The 16,290-nt window shown below is 41.4% G+C and overlaps 1 protein-coding gene across 1 annotated transcript in view; it reads left to right on the top strand.

Moving 5' to 3' along the window:
* FKBP14 (FKBP prolyl isomerase 14) overlaps positions 1 to 5,801 on the top strand; it is a 76,438-nt gene extending 70,637 nt beyond the window's left edge. Inside the window, exon 4 of the mRNA XM_078766413.1 lies at positions 5,219 to 5,801. Coding sequence (XP_078622539.1) covers positions 5,219 to 5,377 — 159 coding nt within the window. The 3' untranslated portion in view covers positions 5,378 to 5,801. The remainder of the gene's footprint in view (positions 1 to 5,218) is intronic.
* Positions 5,802 to 16,290: the final 10,489 nt, after the last annotated feature.

The raw sequence follows: 16,290 nt of genomic DNA, 5'->3' as shown, positions 1-16,290 counted from the left end.
TAACTATCTAACAATGTTTATAACCACTGCAGATCTTGATAACTATCCAACAATGTTAATAACCACTGCAGATCTTGATAACTATCTAACAATGTTAATAACCACTGCCGATCTTGATAACTATCTAACAATGTTAATAACCACTGCCGATCTTGATAACTATCTAACAATGTTAAGAACCACTGCAGATCTTGATAACTATCGAACAATGTTAATAACCACTGCCGATCTTGATAACTATCTAACAATGTTAATAACCACTGCAGATCTTGATAACTATCTAACAATGTTAATAACCACTGCCGATCTTGATAACTATCAAACAATGTTAATAACCACTGCCGATCTTGATAACTATCTAACAATGTTAATAACCACTGTAGATCTTGATAACTATCTAACAATGTTAATAACCACTGCCGATCTTGATAACTATCTAACAATGTTAATAACCACTGCCGATCTTGATAAAAATCTAACAATGTTAATAACCACTGCCGATCTTGATAACTATCTAACAATGTTAATAACCACTGCCGATCTTGATAACTATCTAGCAATGTTAATAACCACTGCAGATCTTGATAACTATCTAACAATGTTAATAACCACTGCAGATATTGATAACTATCTAACAATGTTAATAACCACTGCCGATCTTGATGACTATCTAACAATGTTCATAACCACTGCAGATCTTGATAACTAACTAACAATGTTAATAACCACTGCAGATCTTGATAACTATCTAACAATGTTAATAACCACTGCAGATCTTGATAACTATCTAACAATGTTAATAACCACTGCAGATCTTGATAACTATCTAACAATGTTAATAACCACTGCCGATCTTGATAACTATCTAACAATGTTAATAACCACTGCAGATCTTGATATCTATCTAACAATGTTAATAACCACTGCAGATCTTGATAACTATCTAACAATGTTAATAACCACTGCCGATCTTGATAACTATCTAACAATGTTAATAACCACTGCCGATCTTGATAACTATCTAACAATGCTAATAACCACTGCCGATCTTGATAACTATCTAACAATGTTAATAACCACTGCCGATCTTGATAACTATCTAACAATGTTAATAACCACTGCCGATCTTGATAACTATCTAACAATGTTAATAACCACTGCCGATCTTGATAACTATCTAACAATGTTAATAACCACTGCAGATCTTGATAACTATCTAACAATGTTAACAACCACTGCCGATCTTGATAACTATCTAACAATGTTAATAACCACTGCCGATCTTGATAACTATCTAACAATGTTAATAACCACTGCCGATCTTGATAACTATCTAACAATGTTAATCAGCACTGCCGATCTTGATAACTATCTAACAATGTTAATAACCACTGCCGATCTTGATAACTATCTAACAATGTTAATAACCACTGCCGATCTTGATAACTATCTAACAATGTTAATAACCACTGCCGATCTTGATAACTATCTAACAATGTTAATAACCACTGCCGATCTTGATAACCATCTCCCGATCTTAATAACCACTGCTGATCTTGATAACCATCTCCCGATCTTAATAACCATCTCCCGATCTTAATAACCATCTCCCGATCTTAATAACCATCTCCCGATCTTAATAACCATCTCCCGATCTTAATAACCATCTCCCGATCTTAATAACCATCTCCCGATCTTAATAACCATCTCCCGATCTTAATAACCATCTCCCGATCTTAATAACCATCTCCCGATCTTAATAACCATCTCCCGATCTTAATAACCATCTCCCGGTCTTAATAACCATCTCACGATCTTAATAACCATCTCCCGATCTTAATAACCATCTCCCGATCTTAATAACCATCTCCCGATCTTAATAACCACCTCCCGATCTTAATAACCACTGCCAATCTTGATAACCATCTCCCGATCTTAATAACCACTGCCAATCTTGATAACCATCTCCCGATCTTAATAACCACTGCCAATCTTGATAACCATCTCCCGATCTTAATAACCATCTCCCCATCTTAATAACCATCTCCCGATCTTAATAACCATCTCCCGATCTTAATAACCATCTCCCGATCTTAATAACCATCTCCGATCTTAATAACCATCTCCCGATCTTAATAACCATCTCCCGATCTTAATAACCATCTCCCGATCTTAATAACCATCTCCCGATCTTAATAACCACCTCCCGATCTTAATAACCATCTCCCGATCTTAATAACCACTGCCAATCTTGATAACCATCTCCCGATCTTAATAACCACTGCCAATCTTAATAACCATCTCCCGATCTTAATAACCACTGCCAATCTTAATAACCATCTCCCAATCTTGATAACCATCTCCCGATCTTAATAACCACTGCCAATCTTGATAACCATCTCCCGATCTTAATAACCATCTCCCGATCTTAATAACCATCTCCCGATCTTAATAACCATCTCCCGATCTTAATAACCATCTCCCGATCTTAATAACCATCTCCCGATCTTAATAACCACTGCCAATCTTGATAACCATCTCCCGATCTTAATAACCACTGCCAATCTTGATAACCATCTCCCGATCTTAATAACCACTGCCAATCTTAATAACCATCTCCCGATCTTGATAACCCCTCCAGCACGCGTGCTCAACAATCGCCTCTCACATTCCACAACGGCTTTTTCCACTTCCTGTAAAGATGCTCATTGCCAGCTCAGCATCAAGACCCCGAGAATGACTTTGACGGATTGAAGGAACTATTAACGGAGATAACAGAGGATTAAAGGGTCCAATTAAAATCTGTCTAGACATACTTTGACAGGTTTTAATCTTGCACGCAAATCCCATACTCCTTCCTACGTGACACATTTATTAATGAAATATCTATACTATGTTACTCCCTTTAACTCATAACACATCCCCACACCATACAATACATTTCATGTATGTATGTATGCATGTATGCACATATGTACATATACACACACATACATGCAAATATACATACTAGCTGGTTAGCCACGCTGCGGGTGGGTATCGAAGGCAAATTTGATGTGCAGTACAATCTCAACTGAAACTAAATAAATGACTAAATTAATAACGTCATAATTTCAAAGTCTAACGTGATTTGCCACGTGTATGTATGTGGCCTTCATAGCAATAACTATGTTCTACTACATACATGATAGACGTATTGTCATTGTAGTCGGTACTTAATAGACATTCTCATGTTGTACGTACTTTTTCGTATGCATGGTCAAGGCTAATAGAAGAGCTATAGCACAATGGAATGGAACAAAATAGAAAGGGGGAAATCACCAACAGCAGAGTAGAGTAAATGTGAGAGTGACATGAAGTGGAGGGGGTTAGGATACATGGGGTGAACAAGTTGAAAGAAACATGCAAGAAGAGGAAGGGTAAAGTGCGAATGAAACAGAAAAGGAACAAACCAACCAGAAATAAACAAATCAAGAGGCGAGGGAGAGGAGTGGAAATCACAATAACCTGAAAAAGGGAGTGCTTGGGAATGGGTAATTTTGAGTATGGATGGGAGATGACCCAAGGAAGTGGTGAACAGATTTTTGAAACTTTGGAGGGAAGAATGAGACTAAAAGACGTGGGAAAAAGAGGAACAAATGAATGCAAGTGAGCATTTTTGGTGTAGTAGTAGTCGGAACCACAATTTTGGCATTTGTTAGTGATGTAGGAGCCTGGATTTTGGGAGTTTAACAAGAAGAGGGTTACTGGCAGGCCACGTTCCCTCCAGAAACTGGGAGGGACAGAGCCAAGAGAGGGCAGAGGGTGCAAGACCAAAAAGGAGGCGGTAGAATACAGAGGCCTGTTTGTGATGTGAGCGTTGCAGGCCTCGGGACTCGGCTTTGTCGTGGGAGATCACAATGATTTCGATGATCTTGTTTTCCATTGCATCAAGAAGGGCAAGGTCTGAGGTAGGGGCACCAGCACAAAGGAGAGGGCAGTACTACATGAAGCTGTGAATGAAGGCCTATAGGTTGTCAAAAGTTTAGACTGGTTAAGGAAAGACCTTGTACGATGGACGATGCGCAGTTGGCGGCTGGCTTTGGAGGCCATCTTGTAAATATCTCTCAAGGCTAATGTAAAGCCCAAAAGTTTGAGTTTATTACGTCCGCCACCAAAGGTGGATGGAGGTTATGTTTTCACCCCTGTCTGTCTGTGTCTGTTTGTTTGTCTGTCTGTTTGTGAACAAAATATCTCAAAATGTTGTGGACGGATTCGGACGAAACTTGGTGGACTGGTTGGGTGTCTGACAAGGACGATTCTATTTGATTTTGGTGAAGATCTGAATATGGATTCGGATATGAGAATTGTTTAATTTTTGAAATGATTCTTTAACATTTGGAGATAGGGCCAAAAACGATACATAGCAGGATATCTCAAAACGTTATGGTTGGATTTGGACAAAACTTGTTGGACAGGTTGTGTGTGTGAGACAAGGAAAAATAGATTCGATTTTGGTGAAGATCCGGATCCGGATCCAGCAAGTAGAATTTTTTTTCGTGATTCTTCACCATCGAGTGATATGGCCAACCAGGCGGAGGTTTGCTCTCTACTGAGTGCCCTTCTAGTTGTTGTTTGATATGCAGCTTGTGGCTGCTGGTTGCATCATTCCATCACACTGCTCATGCACTGCTCCCTGTTTCCAGTAAGATGATACTCACTTTGCCGACCTTCAAAGGATGACAGGCTGAGTCAACGCACCTGGTGCTACGTAAAGGCACGACAAGGGCTCAAACTCAAGGCCCTTTAGATCTTAAGCCAACCACGTTAACCGTTAAGGCAACACGAGGTTCAAAAGTTTGGGTGATTTAACCATGTCAGTACTTGATAGACATACTCACGTTCTAATATAAAATACTTTATATAAACACTTAGCCACACCAATCAATTTATTCCAACACGAGGCAACGAGGTACTCTTGGACCTGCAGGTGGGTCCTCTTGCTTAATGCCCTCCGCATGGATGACGTACGCACTGATGAATCGCTCTTCCTGTGGAACACCAGGGTAACAGTTTATAGTTGGGTCGCCATTTGAACCCAGGCTAGAGAACTCAGAGGCGAGTCTGCATACCTCTCTGCTAACCTGCCAGCTCTAAATATTGAGTCGAATGATTACTAAAAACAGGTGATGTATTTGTCATTTTTGGTCTCTGTTTTGTGGCTTTGTTCGTTTGTCAGGTGAAGGAGTACTTACGGCTGGAGTTCGAAAAAGCCGGCGTACCTTCCAATGACACCTTCCACGAACAGCTGGTCAAAGATATCTTCAAGAAGGAAGATGAAAACGAGGATGGATACATATCAGCAAGAGAATTCACCTTCATTCATGATGAACTTTGAGAGTGAGGCTTGTGTGGGATTGTTGATGCAACAGCTTCCGGACATTGCAAAGAACAACGCTCGGTTTTTCAAGGTTTGACAACCTCAAGAAACTACACCATTTGGCCTTCACTGATGAATTGTCCTTGGAATGTTTTGTACAGTAGAGTCCCGTTAACAGGAACACCCATTACAACACATTTCCTTATTGTAAAAGGCACATTTGCTGAACAATCCCAATTTAATGAGCACTTCAACGCCATATATAGAGTGTTATATCGAGTGTTATCGGTTTGATTGAAAAAAACAATCTTTTCCCTTCGTTTATTGGAGTGAAATGCAGTAAAATTCTTATGGACAAACACGAGCTGCAGGTTGAACCATACAAGGTGAAATGAAGATTCTTTAAAAAAAATTATAATAATAATAAACTCGAGCAATGCGACTGTGTCACCAATATGTCTCCACATAGTTCTCACACAGGTAGATGCCCTCGTTCACTGTCCTAAAAACAAACAAGTTTGAATTTAAATCCCTTCAGCTGTTTTCAAGTATCACCTTTTCACCAGCCATGACAGGGTTTTACATCGATCGGTGAAGCAGTTTCAGAGACGTTTTTAAATGTAGGCTTTCAAGCTAATATGGCCGCCATACCACATGACATATGACCTTAATTTCATGACATATGACCTTAATCGTCGGTGGAGGCATAAAAATTTATATATATATATATCTCCTGGGGTTGGGGGAGGTATCCATGGCATTGTCATGCTTACATCCCCTAAACTTTCAAGAATGCCTTTGGGGAGAGGAGAGTGTGGGTTTGGGGTGTATCGGAGGTCTTGCTAAAACGAATTTTCAATACAAGGAACATTCAATGAGCTCACTCTGCTCGTTATGAAAAAGACCCCACGATATTTAGTTTATTGTTCAATGCTGATTATCATTTGGTGCTTTTCCATTTTTTAACAGTGACGTAAACGGTTACCTATGTATTTGTTTAGATATACATGGAGACATTTTAAATGGTGGAAAAAATGGACAGAGGAGAGGAATAAGATGGAAGAGAGATTGAAGTTAATGGAGGAGAGGGAAAGATGACACATGCAGTGGCATCGGGGAAAGGTGTGGATGGGAGGGTGGTGGAGCGGGATGTGGGAGTTATTGAAAAATCCACCATTTTACAAACGCAATACATGTCCGATAACCTTTCACTAATTAACATTAAACCAGCATTGTATGTGTTTGGACGACCATTGGTGACACTGTTTGGATGTTAGAAGGACCATCGGTTACCCTGTTGTTTGGACGACCATCGGTTACACAAACTGTCGCCTCCAAAATGCTGCAAATAATCCTTTTGTACGTTGTACGAGATAAGCAATAATCGACTATCAGTATTAAGTCTTCTTATTTCTAACTTGCTTGGTACTTTTTAGTAAAATGTTACAGTAGTTTTCCCCGAACCGCTTTGCATTCTTTGCACATTAACAAAGACGGTCTTGAAAAGGTGCTTCAGGAACGGTTTGGAAACGTACGTTTCGTCACTGTGACGGATCCAGTTTCACCAATTCGTTTTGTTTTTTTTAAATGCAGAAATAAATAATGTATGATACACTTTGCCTTTTGTTGTTGTACACCACACCTTTCCTATGCCATCTCCAGGCGCTGCATAACGTCATTGCCGGGCACCGAAGGGGCCCGGCAATGACGCACGCTGAAAGGAAGTACTCAGTTTTCACTCTGGTTGTTTTCTTGATTTCTTGTTTGTTTTTCTTTCTTGTTTGTTTTTCTTTCTTGTTTGTTTGTCCGGGCGATATCTCAGCCATCCTTTGAGCTAGGAAGCTGAAATTTCGGCACAATGGTGAGCAAGTACTTTGTCAAAAACAGTATTTTTTGATTTATTGATTAATCAATTAATTGATGAGTTATTTAATTATTAGCGATTAATTAAGTACTTATTTAATTAATTAAATTTCATTTCTCTTCTGACCATTATCTCAGGCACCTTTTGAGTTAGGAAGCTGATATTTGGACATGCCAATAACCAGGTGATTTGGCTGTAAATATATATTTTTGATTTATTGATTAATCAATTAATTGATGAGTTATTTAATTATTAGCGATTAATTAAGTACTAAAACGTTTCCTTTCTCTTCTGGCCATTATCTCAGGCACCTTTTGAGTTGGGAAGATGATATTTGGACATGACAATGACCAAGTGATTTGGCTGTAAAGGATATTTTTGTACACCGCTCCTTTCCTATGCCATCTACAGGTGCTGCATAACGTCATTGCCGGGCACCGAAGGGGGCTCGGCAGTTAAGTGACGCACGCTGAAAGGGAGTACTCAGTTTTCACTCTGGTTGTTTGTTTTCTTGCTTTCTTGTTTTCTTGTTTGTGTGTTTGTCCGGGCGATATCTCAGCCATCCTTTGAGCTACGAAGCTGAAATTTCGGCACAATAGTGAGCAAGTACTTTTTCAAAAACCGTATTTTTTGTTTTTTGATTAATCAATTAATTGATGAGTTATTTAATTATTAGCGATTAATTAAGTACTCATACATTTACTTTCTCTTCTGTCCATTATCTCAGGCACCTTTTGAATTAGGAAGCTGATATTTGGGCATGCCAATGACCAAGAGATTTGGCTGCAAAGGCTATTTTTGATTTATTGATTAATCGATTAATTATTTGATTATTTGATTAATGACTAATTTTTTTTTCTTTTTTTTTAGTTACAGATTCGGATGAAATGGTGGTGGTTTATGTGTTCTATTAGCGAATTGATTAATTTTTTTTATTTTTTTTTCATTATTAATTATTTATTTATTTTCTTTCTCATCTGGGCAATATCTCAGGCACCTTTTGAGTTAGGAAGCTGATATTTGGACATGCCAATGACCTAGTGATTTGGCTGTAAAGGGTATTTTTGATTTATTGATTAATCAATGTATCAATTAATCAATTAATTATTTAATTATTCGATAAATGACTAAAATAATTTTTTTTTGAGGGTTCAGATTCTGATGAAATGGTGGTGGTTTATGTGTTCTTTAAGCGAATTGATTAATTATTTGATTTGTTTACGATTATTATTTATTTATTTTAATTATTAATCATTTATTTATTTCTTTTCTTTCTCATCTGGCCAATATGTCGGGCACCTTTTGAGCGAGGAAGCTGATATTTGGACATGACAATGACCAAGTAATTTGTCTGTAAAAGGTATTTTTTTATTTATTGATTAATCAATTAATCGATTAATTATTTATTGATTAATATATTAATTAATTATTTTTATTAATGACTTATTTAATTAAATTTCCAAAAGTTACATCTTCAGATGAAGCACGAGTGGTTTATTTTTGATATTAACCAATTGATTAAGGAAATATTTTATGACAATCTTTTCTTTATTTTAATTATGCAATTAAAATCAATCAATTGTTGTGCACCTCTCCCTCCAAATACAGTCTCTATGAGCTGCACGGCGGTATCGCCGGGCACCAGAGGCGCCCTGGCAATGCCGCACTGGAGGATATTTACTCCCGCCAGGGTGTGTGTGTGTGTGTGTGTGTGTGTGTGTGTGTGTGTGTGTGTGTGTGTGTGTGTGTGTGTGTGTGTGTGTGTGTGTGTGTGTGTGTGCATATGTCTCGATCGTGTCCGTCCGTGTGTGTGTGTGTGCGTATGTGTGTTCATATGTTCGTGTGTTTGTGAACAAGATATCTGGAAAGGTTCTGAATGGATTTGGATGAAAGGTGGTGGGATGATTGCCCTTGGGATAAGGAAGAATTGATTAGTTTTTGGTGAAGCTCAGGATATTATTCTGGATCCAGGAATTTTTTGAAGGATTTTTTTACCTTTGGAAGATAGGGCTCAGCAGCGGCCACCCACGGCGGGAGTATGCGCCCTACTGAGTGGCGTTCTAGTTAATTATTTGGCATGGGGGTGGTTGGTGTACTTTGAATGTATCTGTACTTGTTTTTTTGTTTTTTTGCCTACACATGTTTTTTTGCCTACCATATCTTTTCTAAGCTAGGTCAAAGATCAAAACGAGGATAGGTCAAAGCATTCGTGCTTGGTCAAAGGTCAAAACAAAGATAGGTCAAAGTGTTCGTGCTAGGTCAAAGGTCAAAATGAGGATAGATCAAAGCATTCGTGCTTGGTCAAAGGTCAAAACGAAGATAGGTCAAAGTTTGTGCTAGGTCAAAATGTAGATAGGTGAAAGCATTTGTGCTCTGTCAAAGCTCAAAATGAAAATAGGTCAAATTGTTTGTGCTAGGTCAAAAGAAGATAGGTCAAAGCGTTTGTGCTAGGTCAAAATGAAGATAGGTCAAAGCGTTTGCGAATTATCGCTCTCACAAACTAGAACGCCACTCAGTGGAGCACACACTCCCACCGTGGGTCAAGTTGGAATAATGCGTTTTGTTTAACATCCCCTCTCCCCAAAACAATAAATGAAAAAGAAAGTAGGCCCTAACTGTCAGAGAATTAATTTTGATATATCTCGGAATTAGAGGAGAAAAACATCATTTAAGAATAAGAATAAAAGCTTTAATGCAGTAAAACGAAAAAAAATTTCCCCAAAAAATTCCTGGATCCGGAATAATATCCTGAGCTTCACCAAAAACTAATCAATTCTTCCTTATCCCAAGGGCAATCATCCCACCACCTTTCATCCAAATCCGTTCAGAACTTTTCCAGATATCTTGTTCACAAACACACATACGCACACACACACACGCACACGGACGGACATAATCGAATGCATTACTCCCTGGCGGGAGTAACAAACAAACTAGAACAGCACTCGGTGGAGCGCACACCTCCACCAGGCTGAACAGTTTGTTTTGTATCCCACTGATAGGGCGAATCTGGATTCGGACCTGAACCTAAATCTAATCAGCTTGTTCTTGTCACGAAACCAACTCGTCCACCAAGTTTAGTCATAACTCGTCCATAACCTTTAAAATATCATGTTATATAGTCTATATCGCTTTTCGCCCGATCTCTCAATGGTGAAGAATCACTTAAAAATTAAATAACTCTCGTTTCCGAATCCATATTCAGATCTTCACCAAAATCGAATCGATTAGTCCTTGTCTCACACACAACCTGTCCACCAAGTTTCGTCCGAATCCGTCCACAACTTTTTGAGATGTATTGTTCACAGACAGACAGACAGGTGTGAAAACATAACCTCCATATGCACCTTTGGTGGCGGCGGTAAACATCAAATTTCAAAAAATCCCAAGATTCGCTGAAATGTTAATAAAACTTCCAAGGCCCCAATATCCAATCGGAAAACCCAAGGAAGAATCCCAAGGAGTGTCGACACAGCTGCATACGAAAGAAGAAGAAATCGTGTCCCAGGCTTCTCCAGACTCGGACGTGGATAACATTATGGAGCAGTAAATCAATGGGTTTAATTAAAGTACAACGGGTATTTTTACGATCGTCTTAAAAACGTGTTCAGCTTGAGTTACTTACATTCCCGAAAGGCCGCAGTAAAGTCTTTACAAACCTTTAATAAGGTAATTTTGTTCCCTTCAAAACCGAAAGGCACAATCAATCACAAGGTGGCGCACGTTCCCTGCCTCACGCAGAATGGGAGATGGGACAACAATGAAGGCGGAGCTTGTGCAACCATGAAGGCGGGGCTTGTGCAACGGTGAGGGTGGAACTTGTGCAACAAAGAAGGCGGGGCTTATGCAACAAAGAAGGCGTGGCTTATGCAATGATTAATTAATGAAAACAATGGAGGTGCATAAAAGGGAATTTTTTCGAATTGGGCTCTTTGGTTGGCGACTAGCGGGATGGCCATGAGGTACGCACACCTGTCCACGAGTCGGCCTGGGCTCGCATCTCGACCTGGCGAAAAAAAACTGTCATCCTACAGCTGGCTGTGCAAAGCTCAGATAATTTATAACCACAGGATCTGGATAAGTTATCCTGTGGTTAAAATTATTTTTTCGATGGTGAATTAACTGAGTTTATCATAAAGCGAGGAAGCAACAGCATTTTAAAAGTATTTCGTTGACTTCACCAGGAGAAGAACCTTCAAGCCACCCTGCATGGAAAAGTTTAGAAATCTTATCCCCAGGATAGCGGTTATCAGAACTTTGAGTTTCGCAGGCGGGAAAAGACATCCGTCGGATCACTCGGGTGGATGTTAAGCCGTCCGTCGGATCACTCGGGTGGACGTTAAGCCGTCCGTCGGATCACTCGGGTGGACGTTAAGCCGTCCGTCGGATCACTCGGGTGGACGTTAAGCCGTCCGTCGGATCACTCGGGTGGACGTTAAGCCGTCCGTCGGATCACTCGGGTGGACGTTAAGCAGTCCCTCGCATTACTCGGGTGGACGTTAAGCCGTCCGTCGGATCACTCGGGTGGACGTTAAGCCGTCCGTCGGATCACTCGGGTGGACGTTAAGCCGTCCGTCGGATCACTCGGGTGGACGTTAAGCCGTCCGTCGGATTACTCAGGTGGACGTTAAGCCGTCCGTCGGATCACTCGGGTGGACGTTAAGCCGTCCGTCGGATCACTCGGGTGGACGTTAAGCCGTCCGTCGGATTACTCAGGTGGACGTTAAGCCGTCCGTGGGATCACTCGGGTGGACGTTAAACCGTCCGTCAGATCATTCGGTTGGACGTAAAGCTGGCCGTCGGATCACTTGGTGCATTCATGGTACATTCAGGGTTTGGGGTCAGCACCTTAGTTATGAAGACCTTTCATGGTACATTTAGGGTTCGGGCAGCACCTTAGTTATCAAGAACATTCATGGTACATCCAGGGTTTGGGGGCAGCACCTTAGTTATGAAGACCTTTCATGGTACATTCAGGGTTCGGGCAGCACCTTAGTTATCAAGAACATTCATGGTACATCCAGGGTTTTGGGGGCAGCAGCTTAGTTATCAAGAAGCTTCATGGTACATCCAGGTTTTGGGGGCAACACCTTACTTATCAAGAAGATTCATGGTACATCCAGGGTTTGGGGGCAGCACCTTAGTTATCAAGACCATTCATGGTACATCCAGGGTTTGGGGGCAACACCTTACTTATCAAGAAGATTCATGGTACATCCAGCTAGGGTTTGGGGGCAGCAGCTTAGTTATCAAGAAGATTCATGGTACATCCAGGGTTTGAGGGCAGCAGCTTAGTTATCAAGAAGCTTCATGGTACATCCAGGTTTTGGGGGCAACACCTTACTTATCAAGAAGATTCATGGTACATCCAGGGTTTGGGGGCAGCACCTTAGTTATCAAGACCATTCATGGTACATCCAGGGTTTGGGGGCAGCACCTTAGTTATCAAGAACATTCATGGTACATCCAGGGTTTAGGGGCAGCACCTTTGTTATTAAGAACATTCATGGTACATCCAGGGTTTGGGGACAGCACCTTAGTTATCAAGAAGATTCATGGTACATCCAGGGTTTGGGGGCAACACTTTAGTTATCAAGACCATTCATGGTACATCCAGGGTTTGGGGACAGCACCTTAGTTATCAAGAAGATTCATGGTACATCCAGGGATTGGGGGCAACACTTTAGTTATCAAGAAGATTAATGGGACATCCAGGGTTTGGGGGCAACACCTTAGTTATCAAGAAGATTCATGGTACATCCAGGGTTTGGGGGCAGCACCTTAGTTATCAAGACCATTCATGGTACATCCAGGGTTTGGGGGCAACACTTTAGTTATCAAGACCATTCATGGTACATCCAGGGTTTGGGGACAGCACCTTAGTTATCAGGAAGATTCATGGTACATCCAGGGTTTGGGGGCAACACTTTAGTTATCAAGACCATTCATGGTACATCCAGGGTTTGGGGACAGCACCTTAGTTATCAGGAAGATTCATGGTACATCCAGGGTTTGGGCAGCACCTTAGTTATCAAGATCATTCATGGTACATCCAGGGTTTGGGGACAGCACCTTAGTTATCAGGAAGATTCATGGTACATCCAGGGTTTGGGGGCAACACCTTAGTGATCAAGATCATTCATGGTACATCCAGGGTTTGGGGGCAACACCTGACTTATCAAGAAGATTCATGGTACATTCAGGGTTTGGGGGCAACACCTTACTTATCAAGAAGATTCATGGCACATCCAGGGTTTGGGCAGCACCTTAGTTATCAAGAAGATTCATGGTACATTCAGGGTTTGGGGGCAACACCTTACTTATCAAGAAGATTCATGGCACATCCAGGGTTTGGGCAGCACCTTAGTTATCAAGAAGATTCATGGCACATCCAGGGTTTGGGCAGCACCTTAGATATCAAGAAGATTCATGGCACATCCAGGGTTTGGGCAACACCTTAGATATCAAGAAGATTCATGGCACATCCAGGGTTTGGGCAGCACCTTAGTTATCAAGAAGATTCATGGCACATCCAGGGTTTGGGCAGCACCTTACTTATCAAGAAGATTCATGGTGCATCCTGGGTTTGGGGACAGCACCTTAGTTATCAAGAAGATTCATGGTGCATCCTGGGTTTGGGGACAGCACCTTAGTTATCAAGAAGATTCATGGTGCATCCAGGGTTTGGGGGCAACACCTTAGTTATCAAGAACATTCATGGTACATCCAAGGCTTGGGGACAGCACCTTAGTTATCAAGAAGATTAATGGGACATCCAGGGTTTGGGGACAGCACCTTAGTTATCAAGAACATTCATGGTACATCCAGGGTTTGGGGACAGCACCTTAGTTATCAAGAACATTAATGGTACATCCAGGGTTTGGGGACAGCACCTTAGTTATCAAGAACATTCATGGTACATTCAAGGCTTGGGGGCAGCACCTTAGTTATCAAGAAGATCAATGGGACATCCAGGGTTTGGGGACAGCACCTTAGTTATCAAGAACATTCATGGTACATCCAGGGTTTGGGGACAGCACCTTAGTTATCAAGAAGATTAATGGGACATCCAGGGTTTGGGGGCAACACCTTAGTTATCAAGAACATTCATGGTACATCCAGGGTTTGGGGACAGCACCTTAGTTATCAAGAAGATTAATGGGACATCCAGGGTTTGGGGGCAACACCTTAGTTATCAAGAACATTCATGGTACATCCAAGGCTTGGGGACAGCACCTTAGTTATCAAGAAGATTAATGGGACATACAGGGTTTGGGGACAGCACCTTAGTTATCAAGAAGATTAATGGGACATACAGGGTTTGGGGACAGCACCTTAGTTATCAAGAACATTCATGGTACATCCAGGGTTTGGGGACAGCACCTTAGTTATCAAGAAGATTCATGGCACATCCAGGGTTTGGGGGCAACACCTTAGTTATCAAGAACATTCATGGTACATCCAGGGTTTGGGGACAGCACCTTAGTTATCAAGAAGATTAATGGGACATCCAGGGTTTGGGGACAGCACCTTAGTTATCAAGAACATTCATGGTACATCCAGGGTTTGGGGACAGCACCTTAGTTATCAAGAACATTCATGGTACATCCAGGGTTTGGGGACAGCACCTTAGTTATCAAGAAGATTAATGGGACATCCAGGGTTTGGGGACAGCACCTTAGTTATCAAGAACATTCATGGTACATCCAGGGTTTGGGCAGCACCTTACTTATCAAGAAGATTCATGGCACATCCAGGGTTTGGGGGCAACACCTTAGTTATCAAGAACATTCATGGTACATCCAGGGTTTGGGCAGCACCTTAGTTATCAAGAAGATTCATGGTACATCCAGGGTTTGGGCAGCACCTTAGTTATCAAGAAGATTCATGGTACATCCTGGGTTTGGGGACAGCACCTTAGTTATCAAGAAGATTCATGGTACATCCATGGTTTGGGCAGCACCTTAGTTATCAAGAAGATTCATGGTACATCCATGGTTTGGGCAGCACCTTAGTTATCAAGAAGATTCATGGTACATCCAGGGTTTGGGCAGCACCTTAGTTATCAAGAAGATTCATGGTACATCCAGGGTTTGGGCAGCACCTTACTTATCAAGAAGATTCATGGCACATCCAGGGTTTGGGGGAAACACCTTAGTTATCAAGAACATTCATGGTACATCCAGGGTTTGGGCAGCACCTTAGTTATCAAGAAGATTCATGGTACATCCAGGGTTTGGGCAGCACCTTAGTTATCAAGAAGATTCATGGTACATCCAGGGTTCGGGTACAGCACCTTACTTATCAAGAAGATTCATGGCACATCCAGGGTTTGGGGACAGCACCTTAGTTATCAAGAAGATTCATGGCACATCCAGGGTTTGGGCAGCACCTTACTTATCAAGAAGATTCATGGTGCATCCAGGGTTTGGGGACAGCACCTTAGTTATCAAGAAGATTCATGGCACATCCAGGGTTTGGGGACAGCACCTTAGTTATCAAGAAGATTCATGTCACATCCAGGGTTTGGGGACAGCACCTTAGTTATCAAGAAGATTCATGGCACATCCAGGGTTTGGGCAGCACCTTACTTATCAAGAAGATTCATGGCACATCCAGGGTTTGGGCAGCACCTTAGTTATCAAGAAGATTCATGGCACATCCAGGGTTTGGGCAGCACCTTACTTATCAAGAAGATTCATGGTGCATCCTGGGTTTGGGGACAGCACCTTAGTTATCAAGAAGATTCATGGTACATCCAGGGTTTGGGTACAGCACCTTACTTATCAAGAAGATTCATGGCACATCCAGGGTTTGGGGACAGCACCTTAGTTATCAAGAAGATTCATGGCACATCCAGGGTTTGGGCAGCACCTTTCTTATCAAGAAGATTCATGGTGCATCCTGGGTTTGGGGACAGCACCTTAGTTATCAAGAAGATTCATGTTACATCCAAGGCTTGGGGGCAGCACCTTAGTTATCAAGAAGATTCATGGTACATCCAGGGTTTGGGTACAGCACCTTACTTATCAAGAAGATTCATGGCACATCCAGGGTTTGGGGACAG

Source organism: Myxine glutinosa, chromosome 12, assembly GCF_964187855.1.
Source record: "Myxine glutinosa chromosome 12, kmMyxGlut1.1, whole genome shotgun sequence".
Classification (NCBI taxonomy): Eukaryota; Metazoa; Chordata; class Myxini; order Myxiniformes; family Myxinidae; genus Myxine; species Myxine glutinosa.
The sequence above is the reverse complement of the archived record's forward strand: the minus strand, read 5'-3'. Positions and strand labels throughout refer to the sequence as shown.